Source organism: Anopheles merus, chromosome 3R (assembly GCF_017562075.2).
Source record: "Anopheles merus strain MAF chromosome 3R, AmerM5.1, whole genome shotgun sequence".
Classification (NCBI taxonomy): Eukaryota; Metazoa; Arthropoda; class Insecta; order Diptera; family Culicidae; genus Anopheles; species Anopheles merus.
Window position 1 is genome coordinate 6123490 of NC_054084.1, and position 16964 is coordinate 6140453.

The window sequence follows — 16964 nt, forward strand, 5'->3', positions numbered from 1 at the left end:
GACTCCCCCATTAGTCGGTTAGAAGTACAATTGCGTAGCAGGAATATTTAGTAGTAGATGAGTAACATCTGTTAACTACGACGCGATGAAATGTGAAGAAGATACATACAGCTCTACGACAAAAAAAAAGGTTCAAATAACTAATTACATCTGGAATCATCTTCGAGAATTGGTTCGAATTATGGGGAATTTTTCGATCTTCTCTTTCTCGTGGCTCATGCACCATTGCGGAACATCCGTTTGCTCTGCATGCTCTGTTTAGGATTGTAATAGTTTTTTATTTGCGTTTCAGATCGTTCTATTTCAGATCGATTTTTTCTGTTTCAGATCGTTCTAATTAAAAACGGTACGCAAAAGAAACATCATAACGGCGACGCAGGGTTTTAAACAGCCACCGGTCCGGTGAGGATGCATCTGTTCAGATTCGAGACGGTGGCGGCAACTGAAATGATGGTTGCGTACTTTGCTGCAACAACGCACGAACTCAGTCGCTGCAAGCTGAACTTGGTTTCCTCCTGGATGAAGCTCAGTATGTAGGCTTGCTTTTGGCTTATGGTGGTTGCCAGCGTTTCATAGTACGGGCCAATCTGCAAAGCATGAAAAACATAAGCCATCTTCAATTCTGGAGAAAGCATACGGTGGCAAAGAAGAGTCTCTTACCATCGTTAGACACGGTGCACCATCATTCAGCGGTGCGCAAATAGTGATCGCTGCCCCGAGATCCTCCACGTCGTAGATGATCATGGTGACGACGAGCGACATCAGATCCTGCAGCTGGTACAGCCGGAACACCTCAAAGTCGTAACATTCGGAAACAGTATAGTACGACAGCGCAAACTGGTTTAAGATTTGGGGTGAGAATTTGCTGTAGCAAAACTTGGAGTACGGCGAACTGGCCACAAGCGCTTCGATCACGCTGCGCAGACCGACGCAGGTTTCGCCGACCATGAACTGCTCCACGGACGATGAGTTGGCGACCGACGCGTTGACGCCGGCTTGGTACGCAATGAACCTTGCATCGATGTCGGCCGTTAGCGCACTGGTACCGTTCGCGTCCAGAACTGCCGCCAGACTCTCGAGTGCCGGCTGCAGATCGTCCCCGTACGTGGCGATTGCCTGCAGCGCGGTCTGCACCTTTGCCAGCGCGGCCACCTGCTCGTTGTACACCGGCACCACGCGATCGTCCACCGCGTCCATCACGTTCGTGCTGATCGTGTCGACGTCGCTCAGCAGCACGTCCTTCGAGCTCTTAGCGTCGTTCACCATCGTCTGGCCCTCGGTGCGCATCTGATCGACGAACGTATCGGCTGTGCTAAGGCGCCGCTGCGTTTCCTCCACGATGTACGTGACGAGCGGTATGTCGGCGTTCAGGCGCGACAGTGCGTCCTGCAGATCAATCGACAGCTTTAGCGGCACGTACCGGGCCAGATTGTCGGAGGAGATGCCGTTCGGCGGGTTGCCGGGTGCATCCCGTGCCGCCGTAACGCCCGCCTTCATCCGATCGAGCGCACCGGTGAACAGCGTCAACCGATCGAGAATGGAGCGGAACGCGTCGTTGAACTGCTTCGTGATGAACGGGCCCTGCTTCGACAGGGTGGCGAACTGATCGGTAAACCCGGTCTGCAGCAGTGTGCGCATCGCGGTGATGGCCTGGTACACGGGAGCGAACCTACCGTTCACGTCGTTCGATCGGTCCGCGGCCAGCGTGTTGAGGGCGGTGGTAAACGTCATACCGGCTGCCGTTAAATTGCTGCTGATGTATAGAACGGCCGCCTTCATATCGTTCAGCAGGTTGTAGCCGCTCGTGAGCGTTAGGTTCAGGTTATCGACCAGATCGAACGATGCGCTCACTTTGCCGGAGTTCTTCACCACGTTCCCCGTGCCTGAGATGGTGGCCTTGATGGCGAAATCGGGCCGTGGCTCTGCTTCGATGCGCTACGGTCGAAAGGATAATGCACAGACAAAAGAGAGTAGAGCGACGCAGCTGGTAAGTTTGAAGGGGCAAGTCGAGAGCTACGGAATACTAATGCAACGACTCTTCTGCTTACCTGCAGCGCACCGAGGAGCAGCAGCACCGGTAGTAGTGCCGACTTTAGCAGCATGTTTGCGGCGCAACAATCACGCAAACGGACGTGAAATTGCGCAAAGTTTGATGATGGCTCGAGAAAAGACTCGTTCCTGCGGGTTTCCGTGTGCTGTGAAACGCGCTAACGGTGCTGACGAATCAACTGTAGTGATAACGGCGTATCCACAAGTGTTTCCAACTTGTGCCAGACGCGCACACCGCATACGGGCGCAGAGGTGTGGTAGCGTTTTGGTGGTGAATTCGCTGCAAGAAAAAAGGTATGCTGTTTTCTTTCACTCGATTTGTACAGTTAGCACCGTGCAGCTGACCAAACTCATCACCACGCGTGTATGTGGTGGAGGCTGCTTCTGCTGCTGCTGCTGGAGGGCGTACGGGTTCTGGGCTCCTTTTTATTAGTGTCACTCGAGGAGGACACATGTTGAGTGTGTTACACGATGGAGAGCAGCCAATACATGAGGGTTAAACAATTTTGTGTCTACTGCTGTTATGACGGCTTTGAAGGATATATCATGATTTTCTTAGACTATTGTAATATTTATTCAAAATCTTATGTATGTTTGTTTCTCATAATTTTCTCATAGAAAAGGCAAGGTTCTCATCTCAGTTTCTCAATAGGTCTCTGCCGAACATCATGTAGTATACTCAGGGCTTGCCCTAGTAGTATCATTTTTCAATTACAACCTTGGCCTTGCTTTTGCATGCGGGTCCCAGAGACTTAAAATTTCAGTTTGCATGGTTATGGAACGGAATACTTCAAACCTGGTATTAGCAAACCCCAAGAATCATGAAGTCTTTCATCCATACCTAGAGAAACTGCTAGGTTCTAGCAAATGCCTAAAGCTTATCTTCTCCAAATTAAGAGCAACAACCGTAGTCAGTCTTGGGCTTTCCAAGTGCCACATATTGAGCCTGCGTATGTGGGGCTTAGTCTATTGGAGATATTGGACGACAGCCATACCATATATGACAGCCATGACACATGACGTCTATCTAATTCTAAGTGTAATGTTACGTTTCTTTATTCAGCTTACATGATTCGCCCCGTCCCTGCGACCGAATTCTTCAAAATGAATAGGAAAATACTATGCTCGTTTATACTCGCAGGTTGAACATTGGACGCTATTTTTGTGATGAATTGAATAACAAATCTGAAATTTGAATGCGTCGCCAAAAGTTTGATAGAATTTTTAAAACTTCTTATCGTATCTATGAGACACTTGTGTAGAATAATGCCCATAAAAACGATTCGGGGAAAAAGATAACGCTTCAAACGGACGAGCAGCTGCTGTATGCAGCTGTGCAAATTCTCCCGCCTCTGCTTTAATTCTTGGAAACAGCTCACCTTTTTTACGCCATTTAGGAATATTTTGCAACATTAAGATGTGCACACAGACTGCAACGAATGCAGTGAAACTGTTTCTTTTATTTAATGAATCTCCGATAATTAGGCTTCCATAAAAAAAAAACAATGGCAAATAATTAGGCTACAGCTCAATGATGTACATTTTTTCCTCCCCATAGTTCTGTTTATTCGGCAACTGTTTAGGCTTTCGGTCCCTTAGTTTCACACAGCTTAATGTCCTTCACGTACGTTTCGGACGAGGCGACAAAGCCGCACTTTCCGCTGGCAATGCACGCCGCCGCACGATTGTAGCTAGCCGTCGTCTGGGCGGTCAGCAGTCGCTGCACGTCATCCACCTTCAGCTTCAGGGTGGCGACCAGCTCGCTGTAGTCCGGTCCGATCTGTGTGGAAGAAGAAAACCACAGTTTAGTTTACCTTCTCAAGCGAACGCTCCATTCCCAAAAACCCCATTTTACCGAAGCTATACAATCCGATCCATCAGGGATCCGGTTAAAGCAGGCAATCAGATGGGTGGCAAGATCCTCCACGCCGTACACGATCTGCGCGACCAGTCGCTCGACAAGCGTAGCGACCTTCGCCACCCGTTCGGCCTCGATTTGGTAACACATCAGGAAGCGGTTGGCATTGACGGACACCAGTCCGAGTAGCCGGGGCGAGTACTTGCTGAAGCAGTACTCGGCCCATGGGCCGGACGCGATCAGCACATCTAGCACGGCCTTGGTCGGCGTGCAGAGCTTGTCGTTGTAGAACCGGTCGAGATAGTCGTCCAGCGTGACGATGTTCCTCAGGTAGCTGGTATAGATGGCGTCCACCTGCGGCTGGATGGTGAGCCGGTTCGCTTGCCCGAACAAGGCGGCATACGCGTCTAGCACGGGCTTCAGCGAGTCGTCGTACGAATCCAACGCTTGCAGGTTGTACTTGATGAACGCGATGCTACTAATTTGCTTTTCATACGACTTTTTAAACGGCGCCACGATCGACTCGGCCACCGTCAGCGAGCTCGCCTCCATCTCCGTCCGGAGCGAGTCGTAGTGCCGGATCGTTTCCAGCACCTTCTCGTCGACACCGTCCATAAAGTCGAGCAGGTACGCGTCGGCCGTACTGAGATGGCCGAGCGTCAGCTCGATAATGTACGTCACGAGCGGCAGGCGCGACTTGAGGTCCTGCATCACGCGCAACAGCTCGTACACCACCTTGGGCGAGACGTAGCGCCGCAGCACCGTGTCCGGAATGGTGCTGGAGCCGGTTGCAGCTACCGCCGCGGTCACACCCGCCTGCATCAGCCCGAGCTGGGCGGTGAGTCGGACGAGCGTGGCGTTTAGCTCGCGCGACGCATCGGTCAACATGTCGCCGATGTACTTGCCGACCAGCTGCTCGATCACGGCCGTTTGGGGGGTGAGGCCCGTTTCGAGCAGCGTTTGCAGTTTCACGATCGCCACAGTGACATTGTTGTACACTTGCGGCAGGGTGCCATTGCTGGGGGCGAGCACTTCCAGGCTGTCCGTCAGCTCCAGGCCGGTCGTGGAGATGTTGTTACCGATTATCGTTAGCTGTGTGTTGAGCGTCTTCAGCACGGTGTAGTGGGATTTTAGCGTGATGGTCTTGAAATCGATCTGATCAAACGATTCGCCCGTCTCGTTCGCTACCGTGCCGGCTTGAATACTTCCGGCGATATTTCCTATGACGCCGAAATCGGGCCTTGGCTCGCCGGAAACATCCTACCAGTTGGGAAGGGGAAAATCGTATCGAATGAATGCGCTTCAAAGAGAGGGGCTGGCGCCCAAACTTACCCGTCCGAGTAGAGCGAGGATGAACGCGCCGTAAAATAGTTTCATCGTTTATTCCCTGACAGCACGAGAATAGCACTGAGCCGAGATCGGGCTGCCGAGTGTCGTGCCCTGTACCAGAAGGTAAACACTCGAGCCAGCTTGTATGAGTGTACAGATTTTCAACCGTCCCAGCTGTGCACACAGTGCGGTTTCGGGGTAACGGATCTTAATGGAAAGAGCTGGAGAATGATTGGATTGTACAATGGATTCTCAATGTATTGCAACACAACTTTTGGATGAAGGAAAACAGTAATCGGTCAAGATTAATTGATCAAAAACAAACTCCATTTTTCATGATGCATGATGCTCTGTCGCTGATGCACTTTATTGATTACGTGGCGTCTGGCAAAGTTTCACTAGCTTTTCCCATTTATCAACGACGTTAAGCGTCGTCTGTTCGCTGGAGGATACGCACGCACCGAGCCTGGCCGAGCTGACGGCAAACTCTTCGGCGATGAGCCTACCCCCATCGTCTAGCATCTTGGATAGTGTAAGCAGTACCGCTGTGTACAGATTTGCTTGCTGGAAAGAAAGAAAGAAATAGAGGAGATGCTCCAATGCAAGTACCGATTCAAACGCTGACCGCCTTGTTATGCTAACCTGCTCGACGCAAGACACACCGCCGCCCGGTACAAGATTCACACAGACCGACAGATTGTCCCCCAGTTCCTCCACATCGTACAGCACCACATCCACCACGTGGCGCAGGAACTTGACCATCGTTTTAAGCCGATCCTGTTCCGCCTCGTAGCACTTGCTCGCTGCGTTATGGTGCAACGCGTACAGGCTGTAGGCGCGCCAGGCAAACCAATTGAAGCAGTACTCGTTCTGGGGACCGAACGCAATCAACGTCAGTACCATCGTGCGTAGCAGCTGCGCCGTGGCCGAACGTACGAAGAGTCCGGCCGAAGTGGTCGAGACTGCGACTGCATCCGCCCGGTACTGGTCGAAGGCTTGCACGAACTCTTCCGTTCGGGCGGCGATAGCGGACGGTCCAAGCTCGGCCAGGATACCGTCGAGCGGTTGCTGCAGTGCGGTGGCATAGCTGGAGATAGCCGTCAGCTGTGGCCTTACCGGTTGTAGCGCCTCGTGCTGCTCCAGCAGGCTACAGCCGAACGTGTCTGTTATGTACTGCACCGCGTCTTGCTTCTGTTGGTTCGTTACCGCGCTAAAGTTGGCGAGCGTGTTGCGCATGGATGTGTCGAACGCGCTCAACTCTTTGGCGACATCTACCATGAACTCGTCCGCTTCCAGCAGGTACAGCAGAGTGGTCCGCACCATGTACCGTACGGCGTGAATGCACGGCCGCAACGCGATCAGTGCCTGCGTGACGTCGCTCTGCGTTCGGGCGGGCACGTGCTGGCGGGATTTGCGAATATCGCGCTCCAGCGCCTTCAGGCTGAGGCGCAGCTGGTTGAGTGCGCCTTGCATCTCACGAAACGCGTCGTTAAACTTTTGCACCAGCGTCGACGGCGGTGGCACTACCCTGCCGATGTTGGCCAGCTCGGTCGCAAAGCCGGTCTTGGTTAGCTGTTGCAATGCGTCGATCCCTTGGTACGCGGGCATGAAGGCGTCCGCGTTCCCCATTGTGCCGGAGCTGGTCGCGAGTGTGACTAGCCGTTGCATTAGCGCGATACCACCGTCCCGGAACCGCTGGCCGATCGAAACGACGGCCGTCTGTACCTGGGTCAGCATTGCCGTGCCTGACACGAGCCGAACGCTCACGTTGGCAACGCTGACAAACTCGCTGGTCAGCAGCGACGCCTCCAGTATGACCTCGTTCCTTACCGGATTGATCGTAACGGGCACACCAAAGTCCGGGCTCGGTATCGCTCCAGCGTGCTGCAATACAGAGTAGTACGGAGCGTCATTCACGGTAGCAGCAGCAAACCAGCTCGAATTACCTGCACCATCACGAAACAAAATACCAACGGTACAAGGAGTACCGGCCAACGGTGGAGCACTTGCATGGTCGCTGTGGTTCACTGAGGTAGTAGTAATAGAGGGTGTGCACGGATCGGCCTCCAAAAACTATTTCCACCGCACGGTGATGGTGGGATCTCTATAAATCAAATTTCTGGAGCGAATGCATCTTTCTTCAGTTGTCCGTTGCATCATCCGGCATCTTGTGGGCACCAGCTATCTAAACGATGCTGTGCAACTATCGGGAAATGGGTTCATTTCATAACAAAACAAAACAAAACGAAAGAAAAAAAAGAAAGGGAGAGATTGAGAGAGAGAGACAGAGAGAGAGAGAGAGAGAAATAGAGCGAGAGAGGGAGAGAGAGAGTACATATTTCTCGGCAGTTGATATTGAGGCGTGCACTGTATAGCAACGAAAGGTACTTATTTAAATAGAACGTTACCATATATTGGAGATTCTTGACAAACGCACGAGAACAGGCCTGTAGATAGTTGCTCGTTTATTTACTGACTGGGTAACCGTGTATTTGATCTATTTTCGAATAGCTCTACACTACTGTACGGTAATCCCGAATGGTCGAATGGATGATGGCGCAGACTGCTGCTAGCCTGGAAGCTGATCGTTTCCAACGCGAGTCGATGATTCACTTCTTCTTCTTCTTTTTAGCACAACATCCGCTGCCGGTCAAGGTCTGCCCTGTACCCACTAGTGAAGTGAGCTTGGCTTTCAGTGACTTATTGTTACCATTGCAGGATAGGCAGTCCTACCGTATGGGGACACGATCTATATGGGGCTTGAACCCATGACGGGCATGTTGTTAAAGTCGTTCGAGTTGATGACTGTACCACCAGACCGGCCGATGATTCACACTAATTAATTATTACAAAAAGTGTAAACAGAAAATGTATCAAATGCTCAAATGCTTCAGAAAAGAGCATAAGAGAAAGAAGATTGAAGAAAGAAGATTTTGTTAAAAAAATGCCTATGGCTGCTAAACCTAAACAACCGTTCTTCAAACTATGCTCGGCCAAATGGCGGCTCGTGATGATTTTGCAAAGGTTAAAAAGTATAATTTATAGTTTTCAATATTTTAATCAAACGTGTAGGCGCAGAACAAGCTTCAATATTACATGAATGTAAACATTTCTTAAATTCAGTTAGTATTTTCATACCAAGTAGAGATTTAACGTTCACCTTTTAGCTAAAGATCCCAGCCGATGAAAGGCCTTAGAAGGGTTACACAACAACTGATAAAACTGATGAAATGGAAAAGCAAATAAGGTCACCAAGCAATAATGGCTGGCATGAAATCATGGAACAAGGATTAGCTAGCTGTGAGAATATTTTAATGTTCAATCGACAGACGGCGATGGAAATGAATTATAGGTGCAATCATTTGCATATTCAGTACACGGTGAACAATAATGATGCTTCACTGTTCAGTGATTGTAGAAATGTTCAGGGAGGCATAAAATAAAGCTGTGCTATGTTCTTCAATACAGACACGCTGTGCTTGAAGTGTGAATCTCTTGAAAGCCAGTCGAAATAATTCCGTTGAAACAGAAAACACAAACAAAACTGCACCCAGCAGCTGAACCAACAGCCGGCGGTCTGGAAGTATGTGGACGTTTTCAGGCCAACGATAGTTTCTTTCCCGTTTCTTGAAGCAAGCCGTAGCAAGTTGGTTATTTCTAATTTAGAATGCTTTTTTTCTGAGATTTTACCCGAGGTGTGTAACAATGGGCCAATAACTTATTTAAAAGCCCTTCTGACAGTATTTCATGTCTAGCTTATGAACAGTTCCTTGTGGGCAGTAGGGCATCAGTCGGTCGGCTGTTAGCTTGCAATTACACATACGGGCCCTTATTAGCACATTGGTCCATTTCTGGAATCATATTGTCGATGGCAATCACCAGCATAAATTTGGAGGTGCTGAAACAGGCGCTGAGACGGTTCAGGCCGGCCACCGTCTCGTACTTGACGATGTTTCGCATAGTGTTCTGGTGCCGCCTCGCCGCTTTGTTTACGTTGTTGAATAAGTTTTCGACCTCCTAGAATAGAGCAGAGAAAAAAAGGGAAAATGGCAGATATATGCCCTACAGTTAGCGATAATTCCAAGGGAATGAACACCTTTAGCCTATGTAGTAGAACGACGTACATTGGTGTTGCATACTAGCGGTGAGCGGGAGCAAAGCGTAACCTGTGCCAGTACATCCTCGATGTCGAACAGCAGCGTTTTGGCCATGGCGAGCAGCACTTGCTGCAGCTTCAGCAGGCGCGTGATCTCCTGATCAACGCAGCGGCTTACCTCGCGCGACTGTTGATCGAACAGGGCGAACGAGCGCGGTCTGTACTTGTTGTAACAGTAGTCTGCGTACGGTCCGTTCGAGATCAGCACCTTCACCAGCCGCACCAGGTGGCCGCATGCATTGGTACTGTAGAAGGCGCTCAGCCCGTCGGACACCAGGGGGATCGCTTGCTTGTACGTTTCGTAGTACTGCTTGATATCGGCTATCGTAGAATTAAGATCCGTCGTGTACGTTTCCGTGTACTCGTTCATCTGGTTCTGGATCAACGGTATGCTCGACAGATTGACGCCGGAAAAGTTGAAGTTGGCCTTGTACACCGGATCGATGATGGCGGTAATTTCGCTAGTATCGTCACTGTACTGCTGCACTTCCGTTTCGAGATTTTCCAACCCCTTACTAACATCGTCGAACGTTTCAGAGGCGGCCGTGCCCGATGCGATAATGTAGTCATCGGCCGTCTTCAGATTCTCGATCGAGTTGGCAATAATGTACGTCACCAGCGGGATGCCAGCCTTGAGCGTAATCACGCTCTTCGAGATCTGGTTCGTCAGGTTGGTCGGCACGTACTGGCGCAAAACTGCTTTCGGTATTTCGTTGGAAGCGGCAGCTTTTATCGCTAGCTTCAGCTTGGCTTTCAACGAGTCCAGCAGCACGGCGAGCCGGATCAACTCACTGTTCACCTCCTGCAATCCGTCGTCCAGCATGGTGCTGATTGATTTGTCGAGCTTTGTGTCCAGCTCGTTCAGGTAATCGGTCAGTCCTTGGGTAATCAGGTAAAAGAATTCACCGCTGGCGTTGTTGAATTGATCAAACGCACTGTCCAATGTACCGTTGCTGAGAGCGAGCGTATCGATCGAATTGGACACTGCCAGGGCACTCTGGGTGAAGTTATCCGCAATAGCGATCAGCTGCGTCTTGACTAACTCCAGCAGCGGGTAGCCAGATACGAACTGCACATCCAGGGAGACGTTCACCTTCGCGATCAGCGTACCGCTCTCCTTGGCGTTAGCGGAAACGTCACCACTGCCGTACACGGGGGCGTAAACTCCAAAATCGGGCCGAGGTATAGCCACGACCAAGTGCTGAAAAAACAAAAGAAACCGAACTGGATGCAGTTGGTCGCACTCGCCGCGTGCGTATTTAAGCAAACCTGTATGGTGCAAAGCACCAGCACGAGCGCAACACTCGACGTGCTCATCGCAAACTCCTGTGTCCTCAAGCGTTTTCAATCCACGACTGTTGCGCGGCTCCACCGTTACAGTTCGTTTTTAGGAAAACCCAAGCAGATTATTTTTTCACCTGCCCGTAGTATGCCTGTGGTTGTTTTTCGACGATCATTCAGTTCAACACTGGTTGCTTTTTTCCTGTCCGCGAGCGTGCGCAGGCCAGTGGAGTATTTTCACTGCCACCATCACCATCTATGTAAACATGCGTTTGTGCTAACACGTCACAGCTCATCCAGAGGCAAAATGTAGAGCGTGGGTAAGCAATTGCAAAAAAATTGAGACCAACTGTAGAAATGGTTCTAGTTCTTCCTGGCGTACCAATGACACCAATGGCAATCGTGGCGATGGTTTCAATATTGTTTGCATGTTAAATTATACCAACTTTCGATAATTGAAATAAGTTTAGCGTTACAAAAACTTTGAATAACTGTTGCACATCCTAAGTGCAGTTCCAAAGACAAATGACTCACTTTTATTGATTCCGATAGTCGGACCCTCAGCGTCGTTTCCAATGTTCTTGCATCACCATCATCTTGCATCAACTCCATGTCGAAAGAATACGTCGAATCATTTCATTGACAGGGCAAGTTGCGAATACACTCCCTGCGAGTGTTAGTTGAAGCATAACTCCAAATAGCCACTTTCTGGCGGCGGCTGACCGAAGCATTTTGCCAAACAATTTGGAGCCGCTTCAGAAAATATTTTATTTTTTCATGTTTTTTTTCACTTAAAATCCAGGACTGGAAAAGCTTTGCAATTGATAGATAAATATGTTGTGCAAGTATTTCAGCCATTTTCGCGTCGAAAAATAATGAAAATAATACTTTATTTTGAGATCTGGCACGACCATTCCCTCGATGATGAAAAAAGCTTCCCCCAGCCGCTGCCAGTTGCGCTAGTGAAAATCGAAATTACACTAGCGAGTACGGACAATGTTCCCCGGCCTTAACGCTCTATAGGGTAAGTGTACCAATTGTGGCTATAGCACCAATTATGGCTATAACGAACACTATTTTCGCCCCAGAACAGTCTATTTGCATTCTAAAACCACGGAAGGATTTTTCTTTTCAATTATGAACATTGGTGACCGATAAAACGGTCCACTCGAACAGAGAAAGAAGTCTACGTTGACGCAATCGCACACTTGGAAATGCGTTCGTTCTATAAGCCGATATCGCACTCGAATTCGAACGCGTTGATACTATAATCTCTCTCGACCAATCGTGTGACGACACGTCTCGCCGCCACGTGTGATGCAAGAGGAATACGATCTCTAGCGTCCGGTGAGAGAGTGATCAAAAGGATCAAGCAACTGGAGAATCGCTCTCTTCTCTACCAAGGCCATCGGATCGTGAAGATGTGTTCGCGAGTGACATCTGATATCTGATAAATCTGGTAGTGTTAATTCACAGAAATATACTTTCGTGATTCATCGTATCCGGTCTCGTAGTACAGTCGTCAACTCGTACGACCTAACAACATGCCCGTCATGGGTTCAAGCCCCAAATGGACCGTGCCGCCATACGTAGGACTGACTATCCTGCTATGGGGGGATCAATAAGTCACTGAAAGCCAAACCCACAAGTAGTGTGGTACAGGCAGGCCTTGACCGGCAACGGTTGTTGAGCCAAAAGAAGAAGAAGAAGATTCATCGTACAATTTAGTGAAAGAAAGTAGTTCATTAGTTCCGTGCTGGCCACTTCCGTTTGTTAAATATCAACCTTTTAAAATGTGTTGCTAAGATGATTGGCATCTCTTACCATTTTGCTAAGAGCAGGACTGTAGAATATTTATGATTTTGAAGTAACTAACTACAGTAGGTGACCGCTTACTGAGAGGTTAAATTTGTGAGAAAAATGCACATTTGCTATGCATTTCTCTTCGTAAGATTCCGGATGTTTCATGTTTTGACTTTTCTGTGTTTTTTAACTTTGAATCATTCCAGTTAGCGAGCTTCCAGCTAAAAAAAACTCCAGTAAAACACATCCAGTTATCGGTCACCTACTGTATAATTTTCTTTTTCTCAAAATCATCATTTTAGTGCATTCCATCGAAAATGTGCCTTATTTGTAGGTCCATAATAGGTACAACTGAACATTGGCATACCAAAGATCGCAGTATACCGTGGATATTTTGTTGACAACTGTCGTTTTGGGCGTTGTGCGTAGTTTACAAATGAACAAATCGGGTTTTACGTTGTTATTCTTGCAATCTAAAGTGTGAATATATGTTTTAAGCATCATTTATTTGTAAAGTGTTATAAAATCGAATCAGTTTCATCAAAATAATGCTGTCTCGAATGATTTTCATACGAAGAAATTGAAATCTGAAGCCGCACGTGTCGCCTTATTGCCAAATGCGCTCTTGTTCTTCCCTGATCGATAGTTAGTGTTAAGGTCTGTCGTCATGTAGTTAAAATAAGAGGTGGACGAATGCACGTAAATAAGTTAATACATATAAAACCTTTATTCACTATCCTTTGTGGAGGCGCGCCGGAGAGAGAGAGAGTGATCCTTCGGGGATCACGTCATAAGCCCGAACCTAACGGCATCTCACGAGATGGGTGCACTCATCAGTGAGAGCCGTGACGCATACAGGTTGGCTCACCAAGGCAAAATATTCACCATAACAAGAAGGACTCCATACAATACTAGCATATTCCAACATTGGACAAACTAGACTGCAAAAAAGAGTTCTTAAACAGCTACTGTTGCTTAAAGTTTAACTGGCAATCAAGTGTAACCCCAAGGTCACGAATAGACGTAACACGAGGCAGAGATACATTTAGAAGCTTATAATCAAAATAATGTGGAGACCGAGAAGGAGAAAAAGAAATTTAGAACGTTTATAGAATATGGATTTTATTTCAGCCAGATTTTTTATGGCATTGACAGTGACATTCTGCAGCACTGGTACCAACATTACGCATAAGCTCGAAGAAGATTATCTAGCGAGTTGTCCATGACGTACATGATGAACGGAAAGCGTACGAGCACGTTTATGATCGCTATGATCATTGCTTTTACGGTTTTGGCCGGAATGTACGTCCAAATGATAGCCCAGAGGATATGTGTATGCAATCAATAGGCAAAGCTATTCTCAGAAGCCTACCTGTGCGGCGGAGAGGATTGTCAAAGCAATACAGAACGCCCTCATGTTGTACATTTTATCTTGAGTAGTATAGTAGTATCGAACGACTTAACAACATGCCCGTTATGGGTTAAAGCCCCGCATAGACCGTTCCCCCATACGTAGGATTGACTATCCTGCTATTGTAACAAAAGTCACTGAAAGCCAAGCTCACTCTACTAGTGGGTACAGGCAGGCCTTGACCAGCAACGATTGTTTTTCCAAAAAAGAAGAAGAAGTATAGTGCCGAAAAGGGCTGACATTACATAACAAAAGCAGATGATTTTATGTCAATTAAAAGCACTACTCGAATTAAACTCCTCCGGAAACGACACATTTTAAATATAGGTAGTCGTATCGGTGCCACCCGCGTGCAAAGCGTCGCTAGCTATACTTCTTGAACACAGAGACTTTCCACGGTATGACGAACCATGAAGATTGAGGATTGATTGGAATAACGGAGCATTAGCTTATCCACTTCTACTGGAACACATACAGTAAGTCCATGTCATCCGTATCGAAATGCATCAAAGCAATTGGTTGGGCGCACGTTACCTTTCAACTATATTTGCACTGATTGAACCATCGTATTGTATGTTTAGAGTGTAGTGTTTAGGGAAGAAATGCTATCATTGAGGTCCGACATCCAGACAGCTCGCAGCCTCATTAGAAATGTCTGTCGCACTCGCGGTCGTCACTGAGAGCGATGAGTAGAGACAGGCACCGAGACGGTTGTAGCTGGCCTTGGTTTCAGAATCCACCAGATTGATGGCCGTCGTTGTATGGGCTCTGACTTTCGTGGCTAGCACTGCATAGTAGGGAGCGATCTGAAACGAATTGGGTCAGTTTGGTTGAGCGGATTTCAGGCGCATTGTGATAGAACAGCTTCTGCAACTTACCGTCGTGAAGCATGCACCCTCGGCAGTCGGGTTGACGATGGCGAGGCACACATTCAGGTTGCTGAGAAGATCGGCAGTGTTGTAGGAAATCTGGGTGGCAATGCGCTGGACCACCGGCGAAAGGTTCATCAGGCGGGCCAACTCCTTCTCGAAGCACACGTCGAACGCGTCGATGGTGAGCTGAACTTGCGAGAACACACGCGGCGAGTACTTGCTGAAGCAGAAGTCCGAATAGCCAGCGTTGGCAATCTGCACCTTGGAAACAGTTTGAAGCGAGTTGCAGAGGCTTGAGGAAAGACTGGTTGTAAGGTTGGTGATCAGCGACGGTACGTTTTGTTTGTAATTGTTGAATGTGGTGTTGAAAGCGTTAGCACTATAATTAGCAGTGCCTAATCTATCGATTACTGGAGATAGAAATCCGAAGTTTACAATCTTATTCAGATCATTTTTGATAGGAGCAATGATCGACGAGACAGTTGGGCCGACGTGGGTAACAAACTGTGTATAAGCGTTGTCTAATTCCACAACGAGATTCGCTTGGAATGCTAGGTACGATGTCTGGTAAAGACCGACACTTCGCACAACCTCATCCTTCAGCGCGATGATGAACAGATCCACCAAATGCAGATTATCCAGCGAGCTGTCGATGACGTACGTGATGAGCGGAACGCGAGCACGCAAGTTGCGGATCGCTGTGATCACGTTGTTGACAGTTTTGGCCGGAATGTACGTGCGAATGATGGCAGACGGTATGGGGTTGGTTGAACCTGCTGCTTTCCTGGCCTTACCCACATCCGATTTAAGTTGATCGACTGCCTTAATCAGCTCGGCCAGTGTCAGTTTCGTGTTCCTGAATGCATCGGCAAACTGCTTCACAATGTAGCCCGTACCCGCTGTGTTGTTGATATTGGCGATCGTACTGTTTAATCCTCCACTAATCAATGCGTCGAATTGAATAATTGAGGCATTAATAGCAGCGTACACTGTCTCGATCTGATTAGTATTATCAGTGGACAGATTGGTCAGTTGCGTGGCCAGGGGGGCAGCGACTCGGACGATCTCATCACCGATGAATTGCAGAGAGGTGTTGAGATTCGACAGCACTGTGTATCCGGAGGTGAGATTCGCGGTTCCTTTACCAGCGTCTGCGATGTCCACGCCGAGATCGATCGCAGCTGTTTTCACCGTAGCCGAGCCCGACACTATCCCATTGATGGCAAAGTCTGGCCGCGGGTACGCCAGAATGCTCTGAAAAGAGACGCGTTGGAAGGAAGATGCTTGTGAGTGGCTGTGAGTGTGTGCGAGTATATCACCGCAGACCCAGTGGTCGGCCAGTGGTAGTCTACCTGGACGGCGCAGAGAATCGTCAAAGCAAAGCAGAACGCCCTCATGTTGCAGATTTGCTGCTACGTTTGATCATACTCTAAGAGAGTGGGCTCCATTTATAGTCGTAGACAAACTCAGCACCCTTCACAGGCCACGGACCATGAATAATTTAGCCACAGCGATGTGTGTGCATGTGTGTATGTTTGTGGTAAAATATCACCTGAACAAACAGAACAGTGTTACTAGTTGTGCAGAGTTTGTGCAGATTTTTCGAACCATACCTCCTAGGGTTTGAAGCTCATTCTCAAGCTCATTCGTGCTCATTGGTCGCCAGTCTTGCTCGTTGGTAACATCTGTCTATGAGTCCGACACCGTGATACTGTTAGCTCTATTCTGTTTTGTGTGGAATTTCTTCAAGTGACTAAGCTTCACGGTACCAATGGCCAGCATACCTATCACGGCAGGCACTAAAAGGACATATTGTTGGTGAAATTCTAAACAATATGGATCCTCTGTGGTTTGGGGTATGACAAGAGTGCATATCTAGAAGTTAGACTAAGCTGTAGCAGAGCAAGCGTGTCAGATGCAAACGGGAAAAAGGAATGGGGGATTTGGCTCTTGCGTTAACCTAACCTTTACCTAACTCATTATTAGTGGCTTAGGAAACATGCAAAATATCTTTAAAAAATGTCGTAGCTAACTATTGACCATTCGTTAGCCTCGAGAAGGTTATATAAAGCTGAAAGGAGATTTTTAAATGCATCCATTGTTAATGTCTTCTACGAAAAACTTACTTCTTAGATTCATTTTTGCTAATAAGTCGTCTCCTATGGTTGATATTCAAATAATCACAGTGTCTAAGAATCATATCTG

The 16964-nt window shown here is 48.1% G+C and overlaps 5 protein-coding genes and 1 long non-coding RNA gene across 6 annotated transcripts; 1 reads left to right on the plus strand and 5 right to left on the minus strand.

The window, feature by feature from the left end:
• Positions 1 to 236: 236 nt before the first annotated feature.
• On the minus strand, positions 237 to 2135 carry LOC121596995. The gene is made up of 3 exons (XM_041922437.1): positions 2049 to 2135; positions 661 to 1935; positions 237 to 587 (listed from the first exon to the last, which is right to left on the minus strand). The coding sequence occupies exons 1-3, from the start codon at positions 2100 to 2102 to the stop codon at positions 384 to 386; spliced, it is 1533 nt and encodes a 510-aa protein (XP_041778371.1). The 5' UTR covers positions 2103 to 2135; the 3' UTR covers positions 237 to 383.
• LOC121596998 lies at positions 1896 to 2607 on the plus strand. Its single transcript, XR_006005361.1, has 2 exons — positions 1896 to 1987; positions 2055 to 2607. It is a non-coding gene; the product is annotated as an uncharacterized LOC121596998 (long non-coding RNA).
• Positions 2608 to 3586: 979 nt separating this feature from the next.
• Positions 3587 to 5352, minus strand: LOC121596996. The gene is made up of 3 exons (XM_041922438.1): positions 5240 to 5352; positions 3905 to 5167; positions 3587 to 3829 (listed from the first exon to the last, which is right to left on the minus strand). The coding sequence occupies exons 1-3, from the start codon at positions 5282 to 5284 to the stop codon at positions 3629 to 3631; spliced, it is 1509 nt and encodes a 502-aa protein (XP_041778372.1). The 5' UTR covers positions 5285 to 5352; the 3' UTR covers positions 3587 to 3628.
• Positions 5353 to 5602: 250 nt separating this feature from the next.
• LOC121595451 lies at positions 5603 to 7310 on the minus strand. Its single transcript, XM_041919447.1, has 3 exons — positions 7183 to 7310; positions 5879 to 7120; positions 5603 to 5800 (listed from the first exon to the last, which is right to left on the minus strand). The coding sequence occupies exons 1-3, from the start codon at positions 7246 to 7248 to the stop codon at positions 5603 to 5605; spliced, it is 1506 nt and encodes a 501-aa protein (XP_041775381.1). The 5' UTR covers positions 7249 to 7310.
• Positions 7311 to 8883: 1573 nt separating this feature from the next.
• LOC121596997 lies at positions 8884 to 10845 on the minus strand. The gene is made up of 3 exons (XM_041922439.1): positions 10662 to 10845; positions 9361 to 10593; positions 8884 to 9253 (listed from the first exon to the last, which is right to left on the minus strand). The coding sequence occupies exons 1-3, from the start codon at positions 10707 to 10709 to the stop codon at positions 9050 to 9052; spliced, it is 1485 nt and encodes a 494-aa protein (XP_041778373.1). The 5' UTR covers positions 10710 to 10845; the 3' UTR covers positions 8884 to 9049.
• Positions 10846 to 14406: 3561 nt separating this feature from the next.
• On the minus strand, positions 14407 to 16183 carry LOC121595452. The gene is made up of 3 exons (XM_041919448.1): positions 16112 to 16183; positions 14766 to 16013; positions 14407 to 14693 (listed from the first exon to the last, which is right to left on the minus strand). The coding sequence occupies exons 1-3, from the start codon at positions 16154 to 16156 to the stop codon at positions 14496 to 14498; spliced, it is 1491 nt and encodes a 496-aa protein (XP_041775382.1). The 5' UTR covers positions 16157 to 16183; the 3' UTR covers positions 14407 to 14495.
• Positions 16184 to 16964: the final 781 nt, after the last annotated feature.